The sequence below is a fragment of the Indicator indicator genome, chromosome 21 (genome assembly GCF_027791375.1).
Source record: "Indicator indicator isolate 239-I01 chromosome 21, UM_Iind_1.1, whole genome shotgun sequence".
Taxonomy (NCBI): Eukaryota; Metazoa; Chordata; class Aves; order Piciformes; family Indicatoridae; genus Indicator; species Indicator indicator.
In genome coordinates, this window is record NC_072030.1 from 2,110,511 (window position 1) to 2,131,236 (window position 20,726).

At 51.1% G+C, this 20,726-nt stretch overlaps 1 protein-coding gene across 1 annotated transcript in view; it reads left to right on the plus strand.

Moving 5' to 3' along the window:
* The window catches only part of TSPAN4 (tetraspanin 4), a 246,559-nt gene that overhangs the window by 159,319 nt on the left and 66,514 nt on the right, over positions 1 to 20,726 (plus strand). Inside the window, exon 2 of the mRNA XM_054390536.1 lies at positions 9,863 to 10,054. Within this exon, the coding sequence (XP_054246511.1) occupies positions 9,863 to 10,054 (192 nt within the window). The remainder of the gene's footprint in view (positions 1 to 9,862; positions 10,055 to 20,726) is intronic.

Below are 20,726 nucleotides of genomic sequence, written 5' to 3' on the forward strand. Positions count from 1 at the left end.
TAGAATTAGTCAGGGTTGGAAGGGACCACAAGTATTACCTAATTCCAACCCCCCTGCCATGGGCAGGGACACCTCACACTAGAGGTGCTTGCATTCAGCCCAGCTTTAAGAGACTGCTTAGAAGTAAGAGTGGGACATCAGGGAGACGTTTGCAATCATCTGGAGGATCCATGAGCCCAGTTCTCATTGATTCTCTGATGCAGATTTTGAGACAGCTCGAGTGCTCTGGAGTGATGACAGCTGGCAGCTGCCCAAATCCCACAGGCAGCACTGAACCCCTGGGCCATGGCTGCCAGAGCAGGAGGCAGCACTGTGCAGGAGTAGGAGGCAGGTGTGTGCAGAGAGCTGAGGTGGAGCTTCAGAACTGCAGTTAGATCATTTCATGCACTGCATGAGCACTGTGGTGTTGCTGAGGTGAGCTGCTGATGGCACCAACACAAGGGCAGAAGTGGCCACCTGTGGGCAGAAGTTCTGGAATCTCCCTGCCACTGTTCTGTGTCCAACTGCAGCAGATCTGGTGGATTGGCTGTGTAAGGGTTAGCAGGGTCTTACTCCAGGTTTGCTAAGGCTAGAGGGAAGAGCCTGGATAGAAGCATGGAATCAGAGTTGTTTAGCTTGGGAAAGACCTTTAAGCCCATTGAGTCCAAACATCAACCCAGCACTGCCAGGTCCAGCACTAAACCACATCTGCACAGTTCTCCAATCCCTCCAGGGATCACAGGCTCAGAGGATGTCAGGGGTTGGAAGGGGCCTCAGGAAATCATGGAGTCCAATCCCCCTGCCAGAGCAGGACCAGAGAACCCAGCACAGGTCACACAGGAACACATCCAGACAGGGCTGGGAAGGCTGCAGAGAAGGAAACTCCACAACCTCTCTGGGCAGCCTGCTCCAGGGCTCTGGGACCCTCACAGTGCAGAAGTTCCTCCTCATGTTGAGGTGGAACCTCCTGTGCTGGAGTTTCCATCCATTGCTCCTTGTCCTGTCACAGGGCACAACTGAGCAGAGCCTGTCCCCTCCCTCTTGATCCCCAGCCCCCAGATAGTTTTGACATTTATTAAATCCCCTCTCAGTCTTCTCTTCTCCAGACTGAACAGCCCCAAGGCTCTCAGCCTCTCCTCTCAGGGCAGTGCTCTACCAGGGCAGGGGTTGAATCATGACTGAGGGATCAGGACTGAGGGATCATGATTCAACCCCTACCCTGGGCAGGACAGGATCTGTATGCCCCCTGGAAAACACAGCTTTGCTAGGTCTAGTTGAGCCAAGAGAGAGAAAGAAATTATAAATTTGTTTCTCAATTTGACAAATTTGAACAGATTTCTAAATTTTGAGTTGAAATAAGCTCTGATTTCAGTGATAACACCCAAAAATGCAGAGACTAGGATAAACAGGGACTTAACTGCTTTATTGTTGTCTGTCTGTCTCTTGGCCCTAGTAATAAGTGATAGGACAAGAGGAAGTGGTTTCAGGTTGCACCAGGGGAGGTTTTGTTGGGTATGAGAAGAAATTTCTTCCCTGAAAGGGTTCTCAAAGACTGAAGTGGTTGAGTCCCCATCCCAAAGAGGCAGAGATGTGGTGCTGAGGGCCATGATTTAGCACCAGCCCTTGGCAGAGTTAGAGACTGGTTGGACTGGATGATCTGAAAGGGCTTTTCTGTAACCCTGCCTGTGCAAGCAGACTGCTGCCAGGCAAAGCAAGCAAGCAGAAGTGCTCTCATTCAAACTGTAGGTGAACATCAAACCCAGGGAGGGGAAGGGGCTGAAGTAAGAACAAGGTGCAAATGCCCAGAATGTTGTGCAAGTGCTAGCTTGCTAAGTATCCTATTTTTGGTCATGGTCACCCAGGGATGCTTAGAGAGGATACAAGACAAAGGGGGAGCTACCTCTGGCCATTTTTTACCCACTGCTTCAATTAGTGGTTTAAGGTCTTCCCCTGCAAATGGCAGTTTGGATGTGCTGGGTTCCCTTGGTTTGTGCAATCCAGTTTTGAACCTGCTTGTGTTTGAGAGCCACAGAACTCTAGGGCATTGAATTGCAGAATTGAATCAAATGGTGGTGGGAAGAGCACCTGCTTTTATTGCCTTTCCATCTGCAGCCCTAATAACCCCTAGCCCTTTTTTTTGTTATCTCAAGGAAAATGAGTAATGATCCTCTCTTCACCTTTCAGCACGGTGTTCATGGACTGGTGCTGTGCCAGTCTCTGCTCTCCCAGGAGCATCAGCCCCACCAGCTGATCTTATTTCAGGTGTTTTTTCCTTGTTCTTCCTAAGCTGTTGCTGAAGAGCACAGTTCAGCTCCTGGCCATTTTGGAGGAGGTTTGTGCATACCCTTCAGCTCTGCACTGCAGAGCTCTCGAGCCTCAAGAAGCTAAGGGTGGAAATGTTTCCCATTTCCTACTCCAGCTAACATATTAAAATCAGAGGCCCAAAGGGATGAACTTTTATACCACCCTTTATTTGTTCAATTCCCCTGCACCATCTCCTGTTGGTTGAATTTCAAACCTCCTGGCTGGTGAAAGAAATGTAGCTTGTGCTCTGCTGAGGTGATGCTGCTGGGGTGGGGAAGCTTAGAATGGCTTTGGCTGGAAAAGACCCTCGAGATCATCCTCAAATCTGGTGCTAAACCATGGCCCTCAGCACCACATCTCTGCCTTTTTTCAATACCTCCAGGGATTGGGGACTCAACCACCTCCCTGGGCAGCCTGTGCCAGGCTTTGAGAACCCTTTCAGGGAAGAAGTTTCTTCTAAAATCCAACCTAAACCTCCCCTGGGTCAACTCCAGACCATTTCCTCTCATTCTGTCACTTATTACAAGGGAGAGGAGACCAACCTCCACCTGGCCCCAGACTGGCCATGAGGAAGAAGTTCTTCCCCATGAGAGTGGTGAGAGCATGGAATGGGTTGTCCAGGGAGGTGGTTGAGGCCCCATCCCTGGAGGTGTTTGCAGCCAGGCTGGATGAGGCTCTGGGCAGCCTGATCCAGTGTGAGGTGTCCCTGGCCATGGCAGGGGGGTTGGAACTGGCTGATCCTTGAGGTCCCTTCCAACCCTGACTGATTCTGTGATTCTGTGGCTCCAACCTCCTTCCAGGGAGCTGCAGAGAGCAATGAGGTCTCCCCTCAGCCTTCTCTTCTGCAGGCTAAACAAGCCCAGTTCCCTCTGTGTGCCTGGCTGGAAGGAGCAGTAATTGCAGTATGCCTTACACCACCAGAACATGTGCTGGCTAGGGTTCACATCACTGCTGCTAATACTTGGATGTTGGGTTTTCTGCCTTATACTCTTACTCCATGGTTACAGGGGGAAGCATATTCACACAGGAGCAACTGGATAGCACGTGAAACTGGAAAGCTCTTCCAGTTCAAATAGGTGGAGGCTGAGGGAGAAAACCCTTCCAAGTGAGTTTAGTTTATAGTTCAGTTTATGGTGACAGAATCCTACCATGATGAGGGTTGGAAGGGATCTCTGGAGCTTATCCAGACCAACTTGCCTGCCAAAGCAGGGCACCCACAGCAGCTTGCCCAGCAGCACAATGCCCAGGGGGGGTTGGAAGCTCTCCACACAAGGAGACTCCACAACCTCTCTGGGCAGCCTGCTCCAGGCCTCCAGCACCCTCACACCAAAGAATTTTCTCCTCCTGCTCAAGTGGAACCTCCTGGGTTCCAGTTTGTGGCCCTTGGCCTGTCCCTGAGCACCACTGCCAAGAGTCTGGTTTAACTACAGAGCAAACCTTCCTCTTGGATTCTGTTTGCTATCAGAGGGATGACTCTTTCTTTTCCCTAGCAGAGGAAGCATGATGAGTTGATCCTCCTCAGATACAACATGAGGAGCCTCGATTAGAAGCATTTTCCATGTAATCAAACCAATAAAAAACCCACTCCCAGCCACCCCCAACCATTACCCTGAGCAAGCAGGCAATTTCTCCAGCAGGGTTTTCAGCACGTAGCTGCAGCTTCAGGATAATTTGCTCCAGCAGCATGCACCTATCCTGGGCTGTTCAGGATTGCTTTGTTTACCATCCTGTAAGATCAATTCTAGCTCCATGCACTGAGGCCTGAATAATTCATTTTCTAACCCATTAGGACAATTTGGAGGATATAATTCCGTAGGCAGCAGGTTTTTTCCTGCCAAGGGAGCAGGCTGACATGTGTCTGTGGCTCCTGGGCAAGGAGAGCCAGGCTGGAGCTGGGATTTTTAGGGCTCTGCTGCTGGACTCTGCTGTATAAAGCCTGGGAGAGCTTTGTCTTGAGCAGAGGAAACCAACCACTCCTGCCACAGCCAGGTGCAAAGTGCAGGGCTTGCAAAGAAGCCACTGCTTGTGTCTTTGTACTCAGGGTTTTGTAGCTCAGGCACAGCTTCACAGCTTGCATCAGGCTGGAAGGGACCCTCCAAGGGAATCTTGTCCAACCCCCCTGCAGGCAGCAGGGACAGCTCCAGCCAGAGCAGGCTGCCCAGGGACACATCCAGCCTGAGCTGCAATGGCTCCAGGGATGGAGCCTCAAGCACCTCCTTGGGCAGCCTGTTCCAGTGTCTCCCCAGCCTCACTGTGCACAACTTCCTCCTGAGCTCCAACCTAACTCTGCCCTGCTCCAGGTTCACAGAATCACATAATCAACCAGGTTGGAAACCAGGTTCAAACCCTTGGCTGTTAGGAAGAAGTTGTTCCCCATGAGGGTGGTGAGAGACTGGCACAGGTTGCCCAGGGAGGTGGTGGAAGCCTCATCCCTGGAGGGTTTTGCAGCCAGGCTGGATGTGGCTGTGAGCAACCTGCTGTGGTGTGAGGTGTCCCTGCCCATGGCAGGGGAGTTGGAACTGGATGAGCCTTGAGGTCCTCTCCAACCCTAACAATTCTATGAATCATTGCTCCTTGTCCTATCCCCACAGCCCCTTCTGAACAGTCCCTCCCCAGCCTGCCTGCAGGTCCCCTGCAGATATTGAAATGCAGCTCTGAGGTCTCCCTGGAGCCTTCTCTTCTCCAGCCTGAACAGCCCCAACTCTTCCAGCCTGGCCCCACAGCAGAGGTTCTCCAGCCTCTGATCATCTTTGTGGTCTCTTCTGGACCCTCTCCATCAGCTCCAGGTCTCCCTTGTGCTGGGGCTCCTGTAGCTCTGCTCTGTACTCCAGGTGAGGTCTCCCCAGAGCAGAGCAGAGGGGCAGGATCCCCTCTCTCCCTCACCTGAACAGGAATGTGATTTTTTTCCCTAAGCTGGGAGGAATGTTTGGTATAAACACCACAGAAGCTGTGACAGAAATGGCTGTTGAGGATTCTCCTGGATTTGTTCCCTGGCTGTCCCTCCATCCTTAAGGAATCCAGTCTGATGCTCCCCTACAGCCCCTTCAGGTACTGGAAGGCTGCTTTAAGGTCTCCCTGGAGCCTTCTCTTCTCCAGGCTGAACAACCCTAACCCAACATTTATTCATGTGGGACTAAAGAGCCTGCTGAAGGTTTGCACTGAGGTCTCTTGTGGTGCATCCACCTAACTCAGCTCTCCCAAGCTGCAGGGCTTGTGACATCTTCCCTCCTGGTGTGCCACTGGTTTGGCCTTAGAAGAAAAGATTTTACAGAGGGGGAAAAAAAAAAAAGTAACATTTATTGCTAAATGAAAATAACACTGCAGGAGGCTGCATTTTGTCCTGGCTTTAGCCCTGAGCTGCCTTGCTTGCCAGGAGCAGTTAGCCCAATAAAATGTTAAATATTTCACAATGGAATCAGAATTGCTGTGGTCTGGAGCCCTGACGTCTCTGAGGGGGGTTTGGGTTGTGATGGGTTGGTTTTAAGTCAGCCCTGCACTCCCCACATGGAGTCAATCCAGATCTGTGTTTGGCTGCCAGGAGGGCAGGTTGGAGCTGCAGACTTCTTGCACATCCTTTTGTTTTACCTGGAACAAGGCTGGGGTCAGTTGTCCAGAGTGGGCCTGTTAATGGGTCTGGCTTTGTTTAATTGCACATCTCTGGGAGCCCTGAAAGCTGTCAAGACTGATCAGCTCATCACTCTGCTTCTGACTGCTTGGGGGTTGGGGATGGGGTAGGGAGAGAAAAAGTGGAGGAAAGGGAACATCATAAATAACTGAGGAAAATTCTCCATAACTTAGCAGCTCCTGAGACACCAAGATGATGAAATCAAAACAAACAGGCAGCAGAGAACCCACTGCAACAGTTCACTCTGATCCAGAATAAATAAACATGATCCCTCTGGCCCCTGGATCTTAGGCTGGGAATGCTGCTGCTGATCAGAAGAGAGGGAGAGGAGAGTGAGTTTCCTTACTGTATGGGAACAGAAAATGTCTCCTGTTCCTGAAAGGCTTTGGTAGCTCTCTTGGTGGCTCTCCTGATGGCTCTCTTGATACCCTTCAGCATTGCCTTTCCCAGGTGCCTGAGTGTTGTTGTGGTCCTTGGATGGAGACTCACAGGAGTGCTTCACTCTTGGTGGAACAGGGGGTTTAAAACCCATCTGAGGCTCCTGTTAAGGGAAACCTCTGTTTCAGAGGGCCTGGGGGGGGCACTGATAGGTAATCCAAACCTGGTGTTTGCTTCTGACTGAAGTTTCCCTGGAGCAGGTCCAGAGAAGGGCAACAAAGCTGATGAAAGGTCTGGAGAACTTCTGAGGAGTGTCTGAGAGATCTAAGGCTGTTTAGTGTGGAGAAAAGGAGGCTGAGGGGAGACCTTCTCATTCTCTATAGCTCCCTGAAAGGAAGGTGGGGGTCACTCTATTCTCTCTAGTAGCAACTGATAGGATGAGAGGAAATGGCCTCCAGCTGCACCAGGGGAGGATTAGATTGGACATTAGAAGCAACTTCTTCACTGAAAGGGTTCTCAGACACTGGGGTTTAGGTGGCTAAATGCCAGTCCCTGCAGATGTCTAAAAGAAGCAGAGATGTGGTGCTCAGGACCATGCTTTAGCACCAGCCTTGGCAGAGCTGTATTGTTGCACTCAATTTCTTAAGGGGCTTTCCAAACCAAGATGATTCTGTGATTCCTCAGGGAGGCCGTGGGCGTCCCCTCCCTGGAGGTGCTGAAGGCCAGGCTGGATGAGGCCTTGAGCAAGCTGTGCTGGTGGGAGGTGTCCCTGCTCATGGTAGGGGGTTGGAGTTGGATGAGCTTTAAGGTCCCTTCCAATCCAAACCGTTCTCTAGGGGAGGTGTTTCCAGACCATGGGCAGGACATGGACTGTCCCTCCATGGTGCTCACAGAGGGCCCTTAGTAGGAGGGTGAATGTGGTGATGTGTCTGGAGAGGCTGCTGAGTGGGATGCTTGAGTCCCTGTGTCCTGGAGGCTGCTTTCCCTCTGTGCAGCTCAGTGCAGCTCAGGTGTCTTACAGTGAGGTGGAGCTTGGCTCCTTGGCTAGGACCACACCAGCCTGGGGTCACAGATCACAGGATGTTAGGGCTGGAAGGGACCTCTGGAGATCATCAACTGCAACCCCCTGCCAGAGCAGGACCAGAGAATCCAGCTCAGGTCACACAGGAACACATCCAGACAGGGCTGGAAAGGCTCCAGAGAAGGAGACTCCACAACCTCTCTGGGCAGCCTGCTCCAGGGCTCTGGGACCCTCCCAGTGCAGAAGTTCCTCCTTGTGTTGAGGTGAAACCTCCTGTGCTGGAGTTTCTATCCATTGCCCCTTGTCCTATCCCAGGGTCCAATTGAGTAGAGTTGAGGAGTCCTGCCTTGAGCCACAGCCACCTCTTGAGGGCACTTCAGTGGCATGCAGGGGTGACCTTAGCCATCACTTGGTTCTTGTGCTGCTCTTCTGTGTTTCATTTCTGAGGCTCAGCTCTGCCCCCGGATTCCCTGCCTGGTGAGCTGCCTTCAGCCACTTTCAGCAGACAGCTGATTGCCGTGCTCCTCTGTCTGGCTTGCTGCTCTGTCTGGCTTGCTCCTCCACCAACACAATTTCTCTACTAGCCTTTAATTGATTTGGATAATAAAGTGCAATTATAAAACTCAATTAAAAAAGAAATGGTTATTTTATAAGGGAGAGCAGGAAAGAAAGAAACCTCAGAGCTGCCCTGCTGTCTGGCTGCATAATAATGCAAAATCCTCTTTGGTTTAATTCCATTTAATTGCCCAGCTTCACCCAGATGCTTGTAAGTCGTTGTGCTCACCCTTGTAAGCAGCATGCTTAGGAATGGAGGTGGCTTTGAGGAGTTCCTTGCCTAGGTGATGATTGTAAATTGTATGGCTTTGTGCTGGCTGCTGCCCAGACTGCCCTCCTGCCTCCTCTTCTGGGTGGGTTTTGAAGGATTTAAAGGAGAATCACAGGATCATGGAATGGGCTGGGTTGGAAGGGAGCTCCAAAGCTCATCCAGTCCAACCCCCTGCACTCAGCAGGGACATCCTCCACCAGATCAGGTTGCCCAGAGCCTTGAATATCTCCAGGGATGGGGCCTCAACCACCTCCCTGGGCAACCTGTTCCAGTGTTCCAGCAGCCTCCTAGTGCAGAACTTGTTCCTGACTCCCAATCTCAATCTGCTCTGCTCCAGTTTGAAGCCATTGCCTGTCGTCCTCTCTGATTCCCTTACCATCTAAATGCTCTCTTGCTTCCAAGGGAGGCTAGACCCTAGAAAGGAGCTAAGTAAAAAGAGATGGGAGGTGTCCCAGAGGGATGGTGCTCTGGCAAGATTTGTGATATAGAATGCCTTAGGTTGGAAGGCACTTCAGAGATCATCTACTCCAACCTCCTTGCCAGGGGCAGGGACACCTCTCAACTAGATTCAGCTGCTCCAGGCCTCATCCAGCCTGGCCTTGAACACTCCCAGGTCTTTGATAGGAGGTCTGACTTCGTCTGTCATAGGTTAGTTTAGTTTAACCTTTGATAGATTGAACTGGTCTTTGGCAGGAGGCAGCCACAATGTCTCTGGGCAACCTGTGCCAGAGTCTCACCACCCTCCTACTGAAAAATTTCTTCCTCAGCTCCACTCTAACCCTCCTCTGCCTCAGCTTCAAACCATTCCCCCTTATCCTGTCTCTAGACACCCTCAGGAAAAGTCTCTCTGCAACCTTCCTGTAGGATCCCTTCAGGTCCTGGCAGGCAGCTCTAAGGTCCCCCTGGAGCCTTCTCTTCTGCAGGCTAAACACCCCCAGCTCCTTCAGCCTATCCTCATAGCAGAGGTGCTCCAGCCCTTGGATCATGGGAGATGGTGTATTGGGATGGGAAGAACAGGGGCTTGGAAGAGCTTCAGCCATTCTGGGCAGCTCTCTGAGACACCTTACTTGGATGTGTATTGTTTCAATGTCTTTGGGACATGAATCTTTGAGATTTTCTCCTTTATTCAGTGCTTGCTTTTTCATTAGAGGAAGTGGGTTGATATTTGATGTTCTGTCTTGGATTTAGGAAATCTCTGTCTTTTTCTTGGGTGTTACATCTTGCTGATGAGTTCCTGAGGAGTGGAGGCTGAGGGAGACCTCATTGCTCTCTACAGCCCCCTGAAAGGAGGTTGCAGTGAGGTGGGAGTTGGTCTTTTCTCCCTAGTCTCAGGTGATAGAAGGAGAAAATAACCTGAAATTGTGCCAGGAGAAGTTTAGATGAGACGAGAAGATGAGACGAGAAGATGATGAGATGAAAAAAAATTTCTTTGCTGCCAGAGTGGTCAGGGATTGGCAGAGGCTGCCCAGGGAGGTGGTGGAGTCCCCATGCCTGGAGGTGTTCAAGAAATGTGTGGCCATGGCACCTGGGTCCATGGTTGATGTCCATGGTGGGGTTGGGTTGCTGGTTGGCCTGGATGATCTTGGAGTTCTCTTCCAACCCAAATTCTCTGCTTTCTTACTCGGTGTGCTGCTGATTTGCCCCAGCTGAGCCACGCTGATCTGGGTTACTATCTGGGGTTGCTCAGCTACAATAACCAAGTTTTCTCTGTTTCTCTTTGTTTTGCCAGCTGGGAGGCTGTGGAATCCTTGGAGTAGGCATCTGGCTGGCTGTTACCCAGGGGAACTTTGCCACCCTCTCCTCATCCTTCCCGTCCCTGTCAGCTGCCAACCTGCTGATCGTCACAGGGACCTTTGTCATGATCATTGGCTTCGTGGGCTGCATAGGTGCCATCAAAGAAAACAAGTGCCTCCTGCTGAGTGTGAGTACCAAGCTGCTTTGCTGGGGCAGAGTTTGCTCTCTCAGGCTGCTGCTTCTGTTCCCATGCATGTCACCATGCCCCCTGTATTTCAGCAGAAGTTGCCTGCTTGACGTGGATGAGATGTGAGTCAGGTTGGAATTGGTCTTTGGTAGCTTTAAGGAGCTTCTAGCTCATTCCTGACCATACTTTTGACCTGCCTTTGGAGGAGGTCACCTGCAAGAAGGGAGTGGTTAGTAGAGGTGTGGGTTTCCTTGAGCTCTTGAGAAGAGGTTCGTGAGGACATCTTTTGCAGTGTTTGGTTTTTCACTCAGCTTTGGTAGCTGCCTGCTGCCAGTGTCTACCCTGGTGGCACTGACAATCTGAAAGTCCAAGGCAGAAGGATCAGCTCAAGCAGGAAACTCTGTAAAGAGTTTGGGTTTGATTTAAATGGGAAATGAAGTCCTTCACATTTGGCCCTGCTGGTTTGGCCAGTCATTACCTCTCAACAGGCTGAGGAAGAAGAGGTGCCAGCATGAGGAGACTGCTGTGAAATCAAAGATTAATAAGGTGCCAGCTGGCAATGGTTTAACAGAGGCTTGAGCCACATCCCTGGTGTGTCTCAGCAACATGTAGTTTGATGCCACTCCAAGCTGGACTTTACAAGTAGTGAGTGCCTGCTGAAGCTGGAGTTAGTGTCTGGTTTGGGTCCTGTTCAGCTGAAGGCCAGGAACTGAGGTGATCTTGCTGCTCAAGTCCAGGGCTTCACCATCACAGAACCATAGAATTGTCAGGGTTGGAAGGGACCTCAAGGATCATCCAGTTCAACTCCCCTGCCATGGGCAGGGACACCTCACACCACAGCAGGTTGCTCACAGCCACATCCAGCCTGGCTGCAAAACCCTCCAGGGATGAGGCTTCCACCACCTCCCTGGGTGGTGACCTCTTCCAGTCTCTCACCACCCTCATGGGGAACAACTTCTTCCTAACATCCAATCTGAATCTCCCCATTTCTAGTTTTGTTCCATCCCCCCCACTCCTATCACTCCCTAAGACCCTAAAAAGTCCCTCCCCAGCTTTCTTGGAGCCCCCTTCAGATCCTGGAAGGCCACAAGAAGGTCTCCTTAGAGCCTTCTCTTCTCCAGACTGAATAGCCCAAACTTTCTCAGTCTGTCCTTATAGGAGAGGTGCTCCAGCTTCTGATCATCTTCTGCAAACCTCAGTGGGAAGTGAAGCTGGGGTTCAGTTTGGTGAGGGGATGGTTCCTCTGTAAAAGGCTGTTCCTCACTGTGCTGCACATCTTGATGTTGCTCCCCTGGGAGCTACAGAATGAGTGGAGGCATGGAGCCCGCAAGAAAAATTCACCCTGTGAAAATCTGGAAGTGACTGGGAAATTCCAGCCCTCAAGACAGGACTTTTTCCAAGTCTCTGCCTCAGTCAGTCAGTTTCTGCTGCTTTTTAACCAGTACAAGTCAGGACTAGTTGGTCTAGCCTAGCAAAGGCTAATTATGTTGCAGGTAGGTGGTTTGAAACTAAAATGAACAACACTGGAGCCCTGGAGCAGGCTGCCCAGGGGGGTTGTGGAGTCTCCTTCTCTGGAGACTTTCCAAACCCACCTGGATACATTCCTGTGCTGGCTGCCCTAAGTGATCCTGCTCTGGACCTGATGATCTCTTGAGGTCCCTTCCAGCCTCTTCTCTACTGTGTCACTGTGATAAACTGAAATTAGGATGATTTGGTGCCTGGAAATGTACACTGGAAAGGCTGAAGTGGGAGTGGGAGGCTGAAAGCTTTGGACAGCTTTAGAGTCGTAGAAGTCCCCACGCTGTGGAGGAAGTGTCTGGCCAGCCAGGGGTAATTACTGCCTTACAGCTCCAGTGCCAGTGCAGCAGGGGGCTGGGTCTAATGGTACAACTCCTCTGAGCAAGATTTTTCATCTCTTTTGTGCTTTTTTGGATTGAAGTCCTAGCTCAGGTGTGACCAGCAATGAGCTGTGTCATCTTCTGTGGCAGGATGAGGTCAGGATCTGGCAGCCAGTCCTCAGTACTGGAAGAGCTTCAATGTTTTGTGTCATATCTCCTCCCTCTCTACTCTCCCCTGCTGAGACCACACCTGGAATGCTGTGCCCAGTTTTGGGCTTCCCAGTTCAAAAGAGACAGAGACCTGCTGGAGAGAGTCCAACAGAGGCTATGAGGATGATGAAGGGACTGGAACATCTCTGCTGTGAAGAAAGACTGAGAGCTCTGGGGCTGTTTAGCCTTAAGAAGGCTGAGAGGAGATCTGATCAATGTCTATAAATATCTGGGGAGGAGGTGTTAGGATGAAGGTGCCAGGCTCTTTTGGTGGTGCCAGGCTCTTTTGGTGGTGCCCTGTGACAGGACAAGGGGCATTGGACACAAACTGGAACACAGGAGGTTCTACTTCAGCATAAGGAAAGACTTCTTTGGTGTGAGGGTGCAGGATGTAAAGGACTAATCCAGTGCCCTGCAGTGCAGGATGGAAGCACTAATCCAGTGCCCTTCAGTGCAGGATGGAAGCACTAATCCAGTGCCCTTCAGTGCAGGATGTAAAGGACTAATCCAGTGCCCTTCAGTGCAGGATGGAAGCACTAATCCAGTGCCCTTCAGTGCAGGATGGAAGCACTGATCCAGTGCCCTTCAGTACAGGATGTAAAGGACTAATCCAGTGCCCTGCAGTGCAGGATGGAAGCACTAATCCAGTGCCCTGCAGTGCAGGATGGAAGCACTAATCCAGTGCCCTGCAGTGCAGGATGGAAGCACTAATCCAGTGCCCTTCAGTACAGGATGTAAAGGACTAATCCAGTGCCCTGCAGTGCAGGATGGAAGCACTGATCCAGTGCCCTGCAGTGCAGGATGGAAGCACTGATCCAGTGCCCTTCAGTGCAGGATGGAAGCACTAATCCAGTGCCCTGCAGTGCAGGATGGAAGCACTAATCCAGTGCCCTTCAGTGCAGGATGGAAGCACTAATCCAGTGCCCTTCAGTGCAGGATGTAAAGGACTAATCCAGTGCCCTTCAGTGCAGGATGTAAAGGACTAATCCAGTGCCCTTCAGTGCAGGATGGAAGCACTAATCCAGTGCCCTGCAGTGCAGGATGGAAGCACTAATCCAGTGCCCTTCAGTACAGGATGTAAAGGACTAATCCAGTGCCCTGCAGTGCAGGATGGAAGCACTAATCCAGTGCCCTTCAGTGCAGGATGTAAAGGACTAATCCAGTTCCCTGCAGTGCAGGATAGAAGCACTGATCCAGTGCCCTTCAGTGCAGGATGGAAGCACTAATCCAGTGCCCTTCAGTGCAGGATGGAAGCACTAATCCAGTGCCCTTCAGTGCAGGATGTAAAGGACTAATCCAGTGCCCTTCAGTACAGGATGTAAAGGACTAATCCAGTGCCCTTCAGTGCAGGATGGAAGCACTAATCCAGTGCCCTTCAGTGCAGGATGTAAAGGACTAATCCAGTGCCCTTCAGTGCAGGATGGAAGCACTAATCCAGTGCCCTTCAGTGCAGGATGGAAGCACTAATCCAGTGCCCTTCAGTGCAGGATGAAAGCACTAATCCAGTGCCCTTCAGTGCAGGATGGAAGCACTAATCCAGTGCCCTTCAGTGCAGGATGGAAGCACTAATCCAGTGCCCTTCAGTACAGGATGTAAAGGACTAATCCAGTGCCCTTCAGTGCAGGATGGAAGCACTAATCCAGTGCCCTTCAGTACAGGATGTAAAGGACTAATCCAGTGCCCTTCAGTGCAGGATGGAAGCACTAATCCAGTGCCCTGCAGTGCAGGATGGAAGCACTGATCCAGTGCCCTTCAGTACAGGATGGAAGCACTGATCCAGTGCCCTTCAGTGCAGGATGGAAGCACTAATCCAGTGCCCTTCAGTACAGGATGTAAAGGACTAATCCAGTGCCCTTCAGTGCAGGATGGAAGCACTAATCCAGTGCCCTGCAGTGCAGGATGGAAGCACTGATCCAGTGCCCTTCAGTGCAGGATGGAAGCACTAATCCAGTTCCCTGCAGTGCAGGATGGAAGCACTAATCCAGTGCCCTTCAGTGCAGGATGGAAGCACTAATCCAGTGCCCTGCAGTGCAGGATGTAAAGGACTAATCCAGTGCCCTTCAGTGCAGGATGTAAAGGACTAATCCAGTGCCCTTCAGTGCAGGATGGAAGCACTAATCCAGTGCCCTTCAGTGCAGGATGGAAGCACTAATCCAGTGCCCTTCAGTGCAGGATGGAAGCACTAATTCAGTGCCCTGCAGTGAAGGATGTAAAGGACTAATCCAGTGCCCTTCAGTGCAGGATGGAAGCACTAATCCAGTGCCCTGCAGTGCAGGATGTAAAGGACTAATCCAGTGCCCTTCAGTGCAGGATGGAAGCACTAATCCAGTGCCCTGCAGTGCAGGATGGAAGCACTGATCCAGTGCCCTTCAGTGCAGGATGGAAGCACTAATCCAGTGCCCTTCAGTGCAGGATGTAAAGGACTAATCCAGTGCCCTGCAGTGCAGGATGTAAAGGACTAATCCAGTGCCCTTCAGTGCAGGATGGAAGCACTGATCCAGTGCCCTTCAGTGCAGGATGGAAGCACTAATCCAGTGCCCTTCAGTGCAGGATGTAAAGGACTAATCCAGTGCCCTTCAGTGCAGGATGTAAAGGACTAATCCAGTGCCCTGCAGTGCAGGATGGAAGCACTGATCCAGTGCCCTTCAGTGCAGGATGGAAGCACTAATCCAGTGCCCTGCAGTGCAGGATGTAAAGGACTAATCCAGTGCCCTTCAGTGCAGGATGGAAGCACTAATCCAGTGCCCTGCAGTGCAGGATGGAAGCACTAATACAGTGCCCTTCAGTGCAGGATGTAAAGGACTAATCCAGTGCCCTGCAGTGCAGGATGGAAGCACTGATCCAGTGCCCTTCAGTGCAGGATGGAAGCACTAATCCAGTGCCCTTCAGTGCAGGATGTAAAGGACTAATCCAGTGCCCTGCAGTGCAGGATGGAAGCACTAATCCAGTGCCCTTCAGTACAGGATGTAAAGGACTAATCCAGTTCCCTTCAGTGCAGGATGGAAGCACTAATCCAGTGCCCTGCAGTGCAGGATGTAAAGGACTAATCCAGTGCCCTGCAGTGCAGGATGTAAAGGACTAATCCAGTGCCCTTCAGTGCAGGATGGAAGCACTAATCCAGTGCCCTTCAGTACAGGATGTAAAGGACTAATCCAGTGCCCTTCAGTGCAGGATGGAAGCACTAATCCAGTGCCCTTCAGTGCAGGATGGAAGCACTAATCCAGTGCCCTGCAGTGCAGGATGGAAGCACTAATCCAGTGCCCTTCAGTGCATGAGGTACTTGGATTGTGCTTGATGGAGCAAGTTAAGCAACACACAGGGATCCAAATTCATTTAGGAACACTTTGCATGGGAGGACCAGGGAGCCTGATCTGATTTGGGAGCAGCATTTCCCTCTGTCTGCCCTTCCCTTACCTTTGTGCAGTGTGGCCTCTCTTTTACTCAATTTTCTCCCAAAGTGAGTTATGTTAGAGATGATTACAGCTGCTTTAATGCAGTTGAAATCCACTTTCGTTAGTCTAGGCTGAATTCACTTGGTCTTTAGTCTGGAGTAACTTTCCACAGTGTACTTTGGTCCTTCCTTTATACCCCATGTAACAGCAGTGAGATTTTGGAGCTCTTGTGAGTGCTTTTGCTGTGTCTGTTTGGAAGGGAAATGGATCTTAGTAGCTTCTGTCGCTGCAAGCAAAGCCTTATCATGAAGTTCAGAGAATCATAGAATGGTTTGGGTTGGAAGGGACCTTAAAGATCATCTAGATCCAACCCCCTGCCATGGACGCCTGCCTCTACAAGGCTCTGAAAGGAGGTAGCAGGGAGGTGGGGGTTGGGCTCTGCTCCTTAGTTTCAGGTGACAGAAGGAGAGGAAATGGCCTGAAATTGTGCCAGGGGAGGGTTTAGGTTGGAGATGAGGATAATTTCTTTGCTGCCAGAGTGGTCAGGGATTGGCAGAGGCTGCCCAGGGAGGTGGTGGAGTCCCCATGCCTGGAGGTGTTCCAGAAACCTGTGGCCATGGCACTTGGGGCCATGGTTTGATGGCCATGGTGGGGTTGGGTTGATGTGAGCTTGGAAGTCTTCTCCAACCAAACTGTGGTTCTATGGTTTTCTGTGGTCTTGCCTGGGTAAATAGTGCTCCAGTGCCATGATGGCTAAGGGAGGAGATTCCCTGAGGAGCCTGTGGGAATGAGGAATGAGCAGCATCAAAGAGACCTTTCAGTCTGCTTATATTTCATACTCTGGGTTGCAGATTAGGTGAGACTCTGATCTGGGATCTTTGTGTTCTCCAGATGTGACATTTGTATTGGGCTGTCAGGGCAAACCTGTCAGCTCTCTGGCACTAGGCTGCTGTGATGTTAGGTGTAAATAATACTTGCTTGGCTCTGGCATCTGCTGCTGGCTTTAGAAAGAAAGGTGGACAGACAGGATGATGGAAGTGGCAGAGGACAGACAGGATGATGGAAGTGGCAGAGGACAGATGGTAAAAGGAGGTCAAAAGTTCAATCTGTAAATGAGATTTTTGCATAGCTGTGGGCATTTGTCAGCACTGATCCAGGTTAACTCTGAACAGAGTTTAGATAGCTGAAAGCTTCATAACTTTACCCTCTGGAGAGGACTTGGTTGGTGTCTGCTTGGTGTCCAGAGGAGGGCCATGAAGATGATCAAAGGGCTGGAGCACCTGCCTGAGGTGGACAGGCTGGGAGAGTTGGGGCTGTTCAGTCTGGAGAAGAGAAGGCTCCAGGGAGACCTCAGAGCAGCTTCCAGTACCTGAAGGGCTCCAGGAGAGCTGGGGAGGGACTTTGGACAGGGGCTGGGAGTGCCAGGATGAGGGACAATGGCTTTGAGCTGGAAGAAGGAAGATTGAGAGTGGAGATGAGGAAGAAATTGTTGAGAGTGAGGGTGGGGAGAGACTGGCACAGGTTGCCCAGGGAGGCTGTGGATGTCCCCTGCCTGGAGGTGTTGAAGGCCAGGCTGGATGAGGCTTTGAGCCTCCTGAGCTGGTCCATGGCAGGGGGTTGGGACTGGATGATCTTGAAGGTTCCTTCCAACCCAACCCATTCTATGAATCTATGAACTAAGGAGCTGGCAGATGTTCTTCACCCAGTGGCAATGCACAGCCAGGACAGGGCTTCATTAATCTCTTAGGAAACAGCTTTCATTCCTATTTCCCTGCATTCAGAGGAAGGAAAAAAATTAAAATCTAGAAGATGTGGAAATAAAGAGAACACCTTAAAAAAAGAGCCCTCTGCAGAAGTACATGGATGGGGTGGGTGGTGCAGCTGTCACTCAGAGATCTCAGTGAGCCAAGCATGGATGTTTGCATGATTCTTGTTTGCTCCAGCTACAAGAAGAAGGAAGATAAAGTTCTCCATCATTAGGTTCTCTAGGGACATCAGAGCTGCCAGGATTTCCTGAGATAAGCATACAGCCTGGTGTATATAATCCTGCCTCTGAAGGTGGGTGCAGCTGGATGAGGGAGGCAGGCAAACAATGCCTCCTGGCTTCAGCAGGGTTCTTTTGATGTTTCTGCTTTTCTTCCTGCTCAGGATTGTGAAACAGAGGTCCCTCTGCTGCGGGCTCAGCTGGAATCAGAAAAGGGTGGCCTTAGTCACAGGTTCATAGAATGGTTGTTTTGGAAGGCACCTCAAAGCTCATCCAGCCCCAACCCCCTGCCATGGGCAGGGACACCTCCCACCAGCACAGCTTGCTTAGTGCAGAAGTCTTACAGGAAGTGGCTGAGGGGACTGGGATTGTTCAGCCTGGAGAAAGTGAGGCTGAGGAGAGACCTTCTTGCTCCTTACAACTCCCTGAAAGGAGGGGGTTGATCTCCTCCAGAGGAACAAGTGACAGGATGAGAGCAAATGGCCTCAAGTTACACCAGGAGAGGTTTAGGATGGACATGAGGAACAATTTGTTCCCCAAAGGGATTGTCAAGGCCTGGAACAGGCTGCCCAGGGCAGTGGTGGAGTCCTCATCCCTGGAGGGATTGAAAAGCTGTGGAGATGTGGTGCTGAGGACCATGGTTTAGTGGTGACCTGGCAGTGGTGAGTTAACAATTGGACTCAATGATCTTAGAGGTCTTTTCTAACCTTAATGGATCTCTGATTATAAATTTTCAAGGAGTGTTAACTGCTGTGAGCAGCAAGGAAGCATGGAAGGTGCTACAGAGGGTGGCAAGGAAGAGCTGTGCATGGAACTAGCAAAAGTGGAGGCCAGTGACAAGTGGAGTCCCTCAGAGATCAGCACTGGGACCAATCTTGTTTAACATCTTTGTCAGTGACAGGGACAGTGTCATGGAGACTTCCTCAGCACCAAGCTGTGTGGTGCAGCAGACAGGCTGGAGGGAAGGGATCCATCCAGAGGGACCTGCACAGGCTGCAGAGCTGGGCCCAAGCCAACCTCAGGAGGTTCAACAAGACCAAGAGCAGGGTCCTGCAGCTGGGTCAGGGCAATCCCAAGCACAAATGCAGGCTGGGCAGGGACTGGCTGGAGAGCAGCCCTGAAGGAAAGGCCTTGGGGGTGCTGGGGGATGAGAAGCTCAACAGGAGCCAGCAGTGAGCACTTGCAGCCCAGAGAGCCAAGCAGAGCCTGGGCTGCAGCAAGAGAAGTGTGGCCAGCAGGGCCAGGGAGGGAATTCTCCCCCTCTGCTCCACTCTGCTGAGATCACTCCTGGAGCTCTGTGTCCAGTTCTGGAGCCTCTGTTGCAGGAAGGATCTGGAGGTGCTGGAAGGTGTCCAGAGAAGGGCCATGAGGATGAGCAGAGGGCTGGAGCTGCTCTGCTCTGCAGACAGCCTGAGAGAGTTGGGGTTGTGCAGGCTGGAGAGGAGAAGGCTCCCAGAAGACCTTCTGGTGGCCTTCCAGATTCTGAAGGGGGCTCCAAGAAAGCTGGGGAGGGACTTTGGAAGGTGTCAGGGAGTGACAGGACTGGGGGGGATGGAGCAAAACTAGAAGTGGGGAGATTGAGATTGGCTGTTAGGAAGAAGTTGTTCCCCATGAGGGTGGTGAGAGACTGGCACAGGTTGCCCAGGGAGGTGGTGGAAGCCTCATCCCTGGAGGGTTTTGCAGCCAGGCTGGATGTGGCTGTGAGCAACCTGCTGTGGTGTGAGGTGTCCCTGCCCATGGCAGGGGGTTGGGACTGGCTGAGCCTTGAGGTCCCTTCCAACCCTGACCATTCTGTGATTCTGTAAACCAAGTGGCAGCAAAATCTTTGGTGCTAGTTGTAGAATCAGAAGCCACTCTGCTGGGAATCAGTGGGAGCAGGCTGCCCTTTTCCTCTTGTTGTGTAGCTCCTGTGGTGGATCAATACACAGAATTGTATTGATTAGCATTGCAATTCTTGTTGCTGTCTCGCCACTGTCCTGGCATTTTTCACTCTTTGCTTTATCTTTCTTCTGCACAAGTCTTCCACCTGCAGAAGAAGGAATTTCCTTTTCCACTTTTTGTTTTCCTTCTCTTGTTCTCCTCTCCTTCAGTTCCTTGAAAAAAAGAAAAAACAAAAAAAAAAGGAAAAGAAAATCAAAGAAAAATTGAAAAACCTAAGTGAGCCTTTCATTATGTTCCCACTCCCTATTCAAACATCAGATCAAAATGCCTGTGGGGAATTTATGTTAAACTGCTTGTGGCAGGTAGTGATACATTAAACACTTCTGCTTTCAGGACTGGAAGAAAGTTTCTTTTGTTTCCCCTCCTCTTCCTTTTTGTGAGTGCTGATGAGATCTGTGCCACACCACTTCTAATTCTGTGGGAGCTGTGCACTAGGATGTCATAAAGAAAGCTCTCTAGGAAACCTGGTATTAAAAATGCTTGAGGATGATCAGAGAAGAGTTTGGGTTGGAAGAGAGCTTTGAGCATTAAGTCCAACCACTGTGATTAACCCAGCACTGCCAGGTCACCACTGAACCATGGCCCTCAGCACGTCATCTCCAGGGCTTTGAAACTCTTCCAGGGATGAGGATTCCACCACTGCCCTGGGCAGCCTGGGCCAGGGCTTGACAACACTTTGGGGGAAGAAATTGTTATTCATGACCAACCTAAACCTCTTCTGCAGCAACTTGAAGCCATTTCCTCTTCTCCCACTCTTGTCATAGAATCATAGACTCAGTCAGGGTTGGAAGGGACCACAAGGATCATCTAGTTCCAACCCCCCTGCCATGGGCAGGGACACCTCACATTAGCCTATCCCTTGTTGCTTGGGAGCAGAGCCCAAGCCCCACCTCACTCCAACCTCCTTTCAGGAGTCATAGAAAGTGAGGAGGTCTTCCCTCCACCTGCTTTCCTCCAGGCTGAACAATCTCTCATCTGTCTCAGTTGGTTCTCAGGTCTCTCCCAGTTGGTTCTCAGGTCTCTCTCAGTTGGTTCTCAGGTCTCTCTCAGTTGGTTCTCAGATCTCTCCCAGTTGGTTCTCAGGTCTCTCCCAGTTGGTTCTCAGATCTCTCCCAGTTGGTTCTCAGGTCTCTCCCAGTTGGTTCTCAGATCTCTCTCAGTTGGTTCTCAGGTCTCTCCCAGCTGGTTCTCAGGTCTCTCCCAGTTGGTTCTCAGGTCTCTCCCAGTTGGTTCTCAGGTCTCTCTCAGTTGGTTCTCAGGTCTCTCCCAGTTGGTTCTCAGATCTCTCTCAGTTGGTTCTCAGGTCT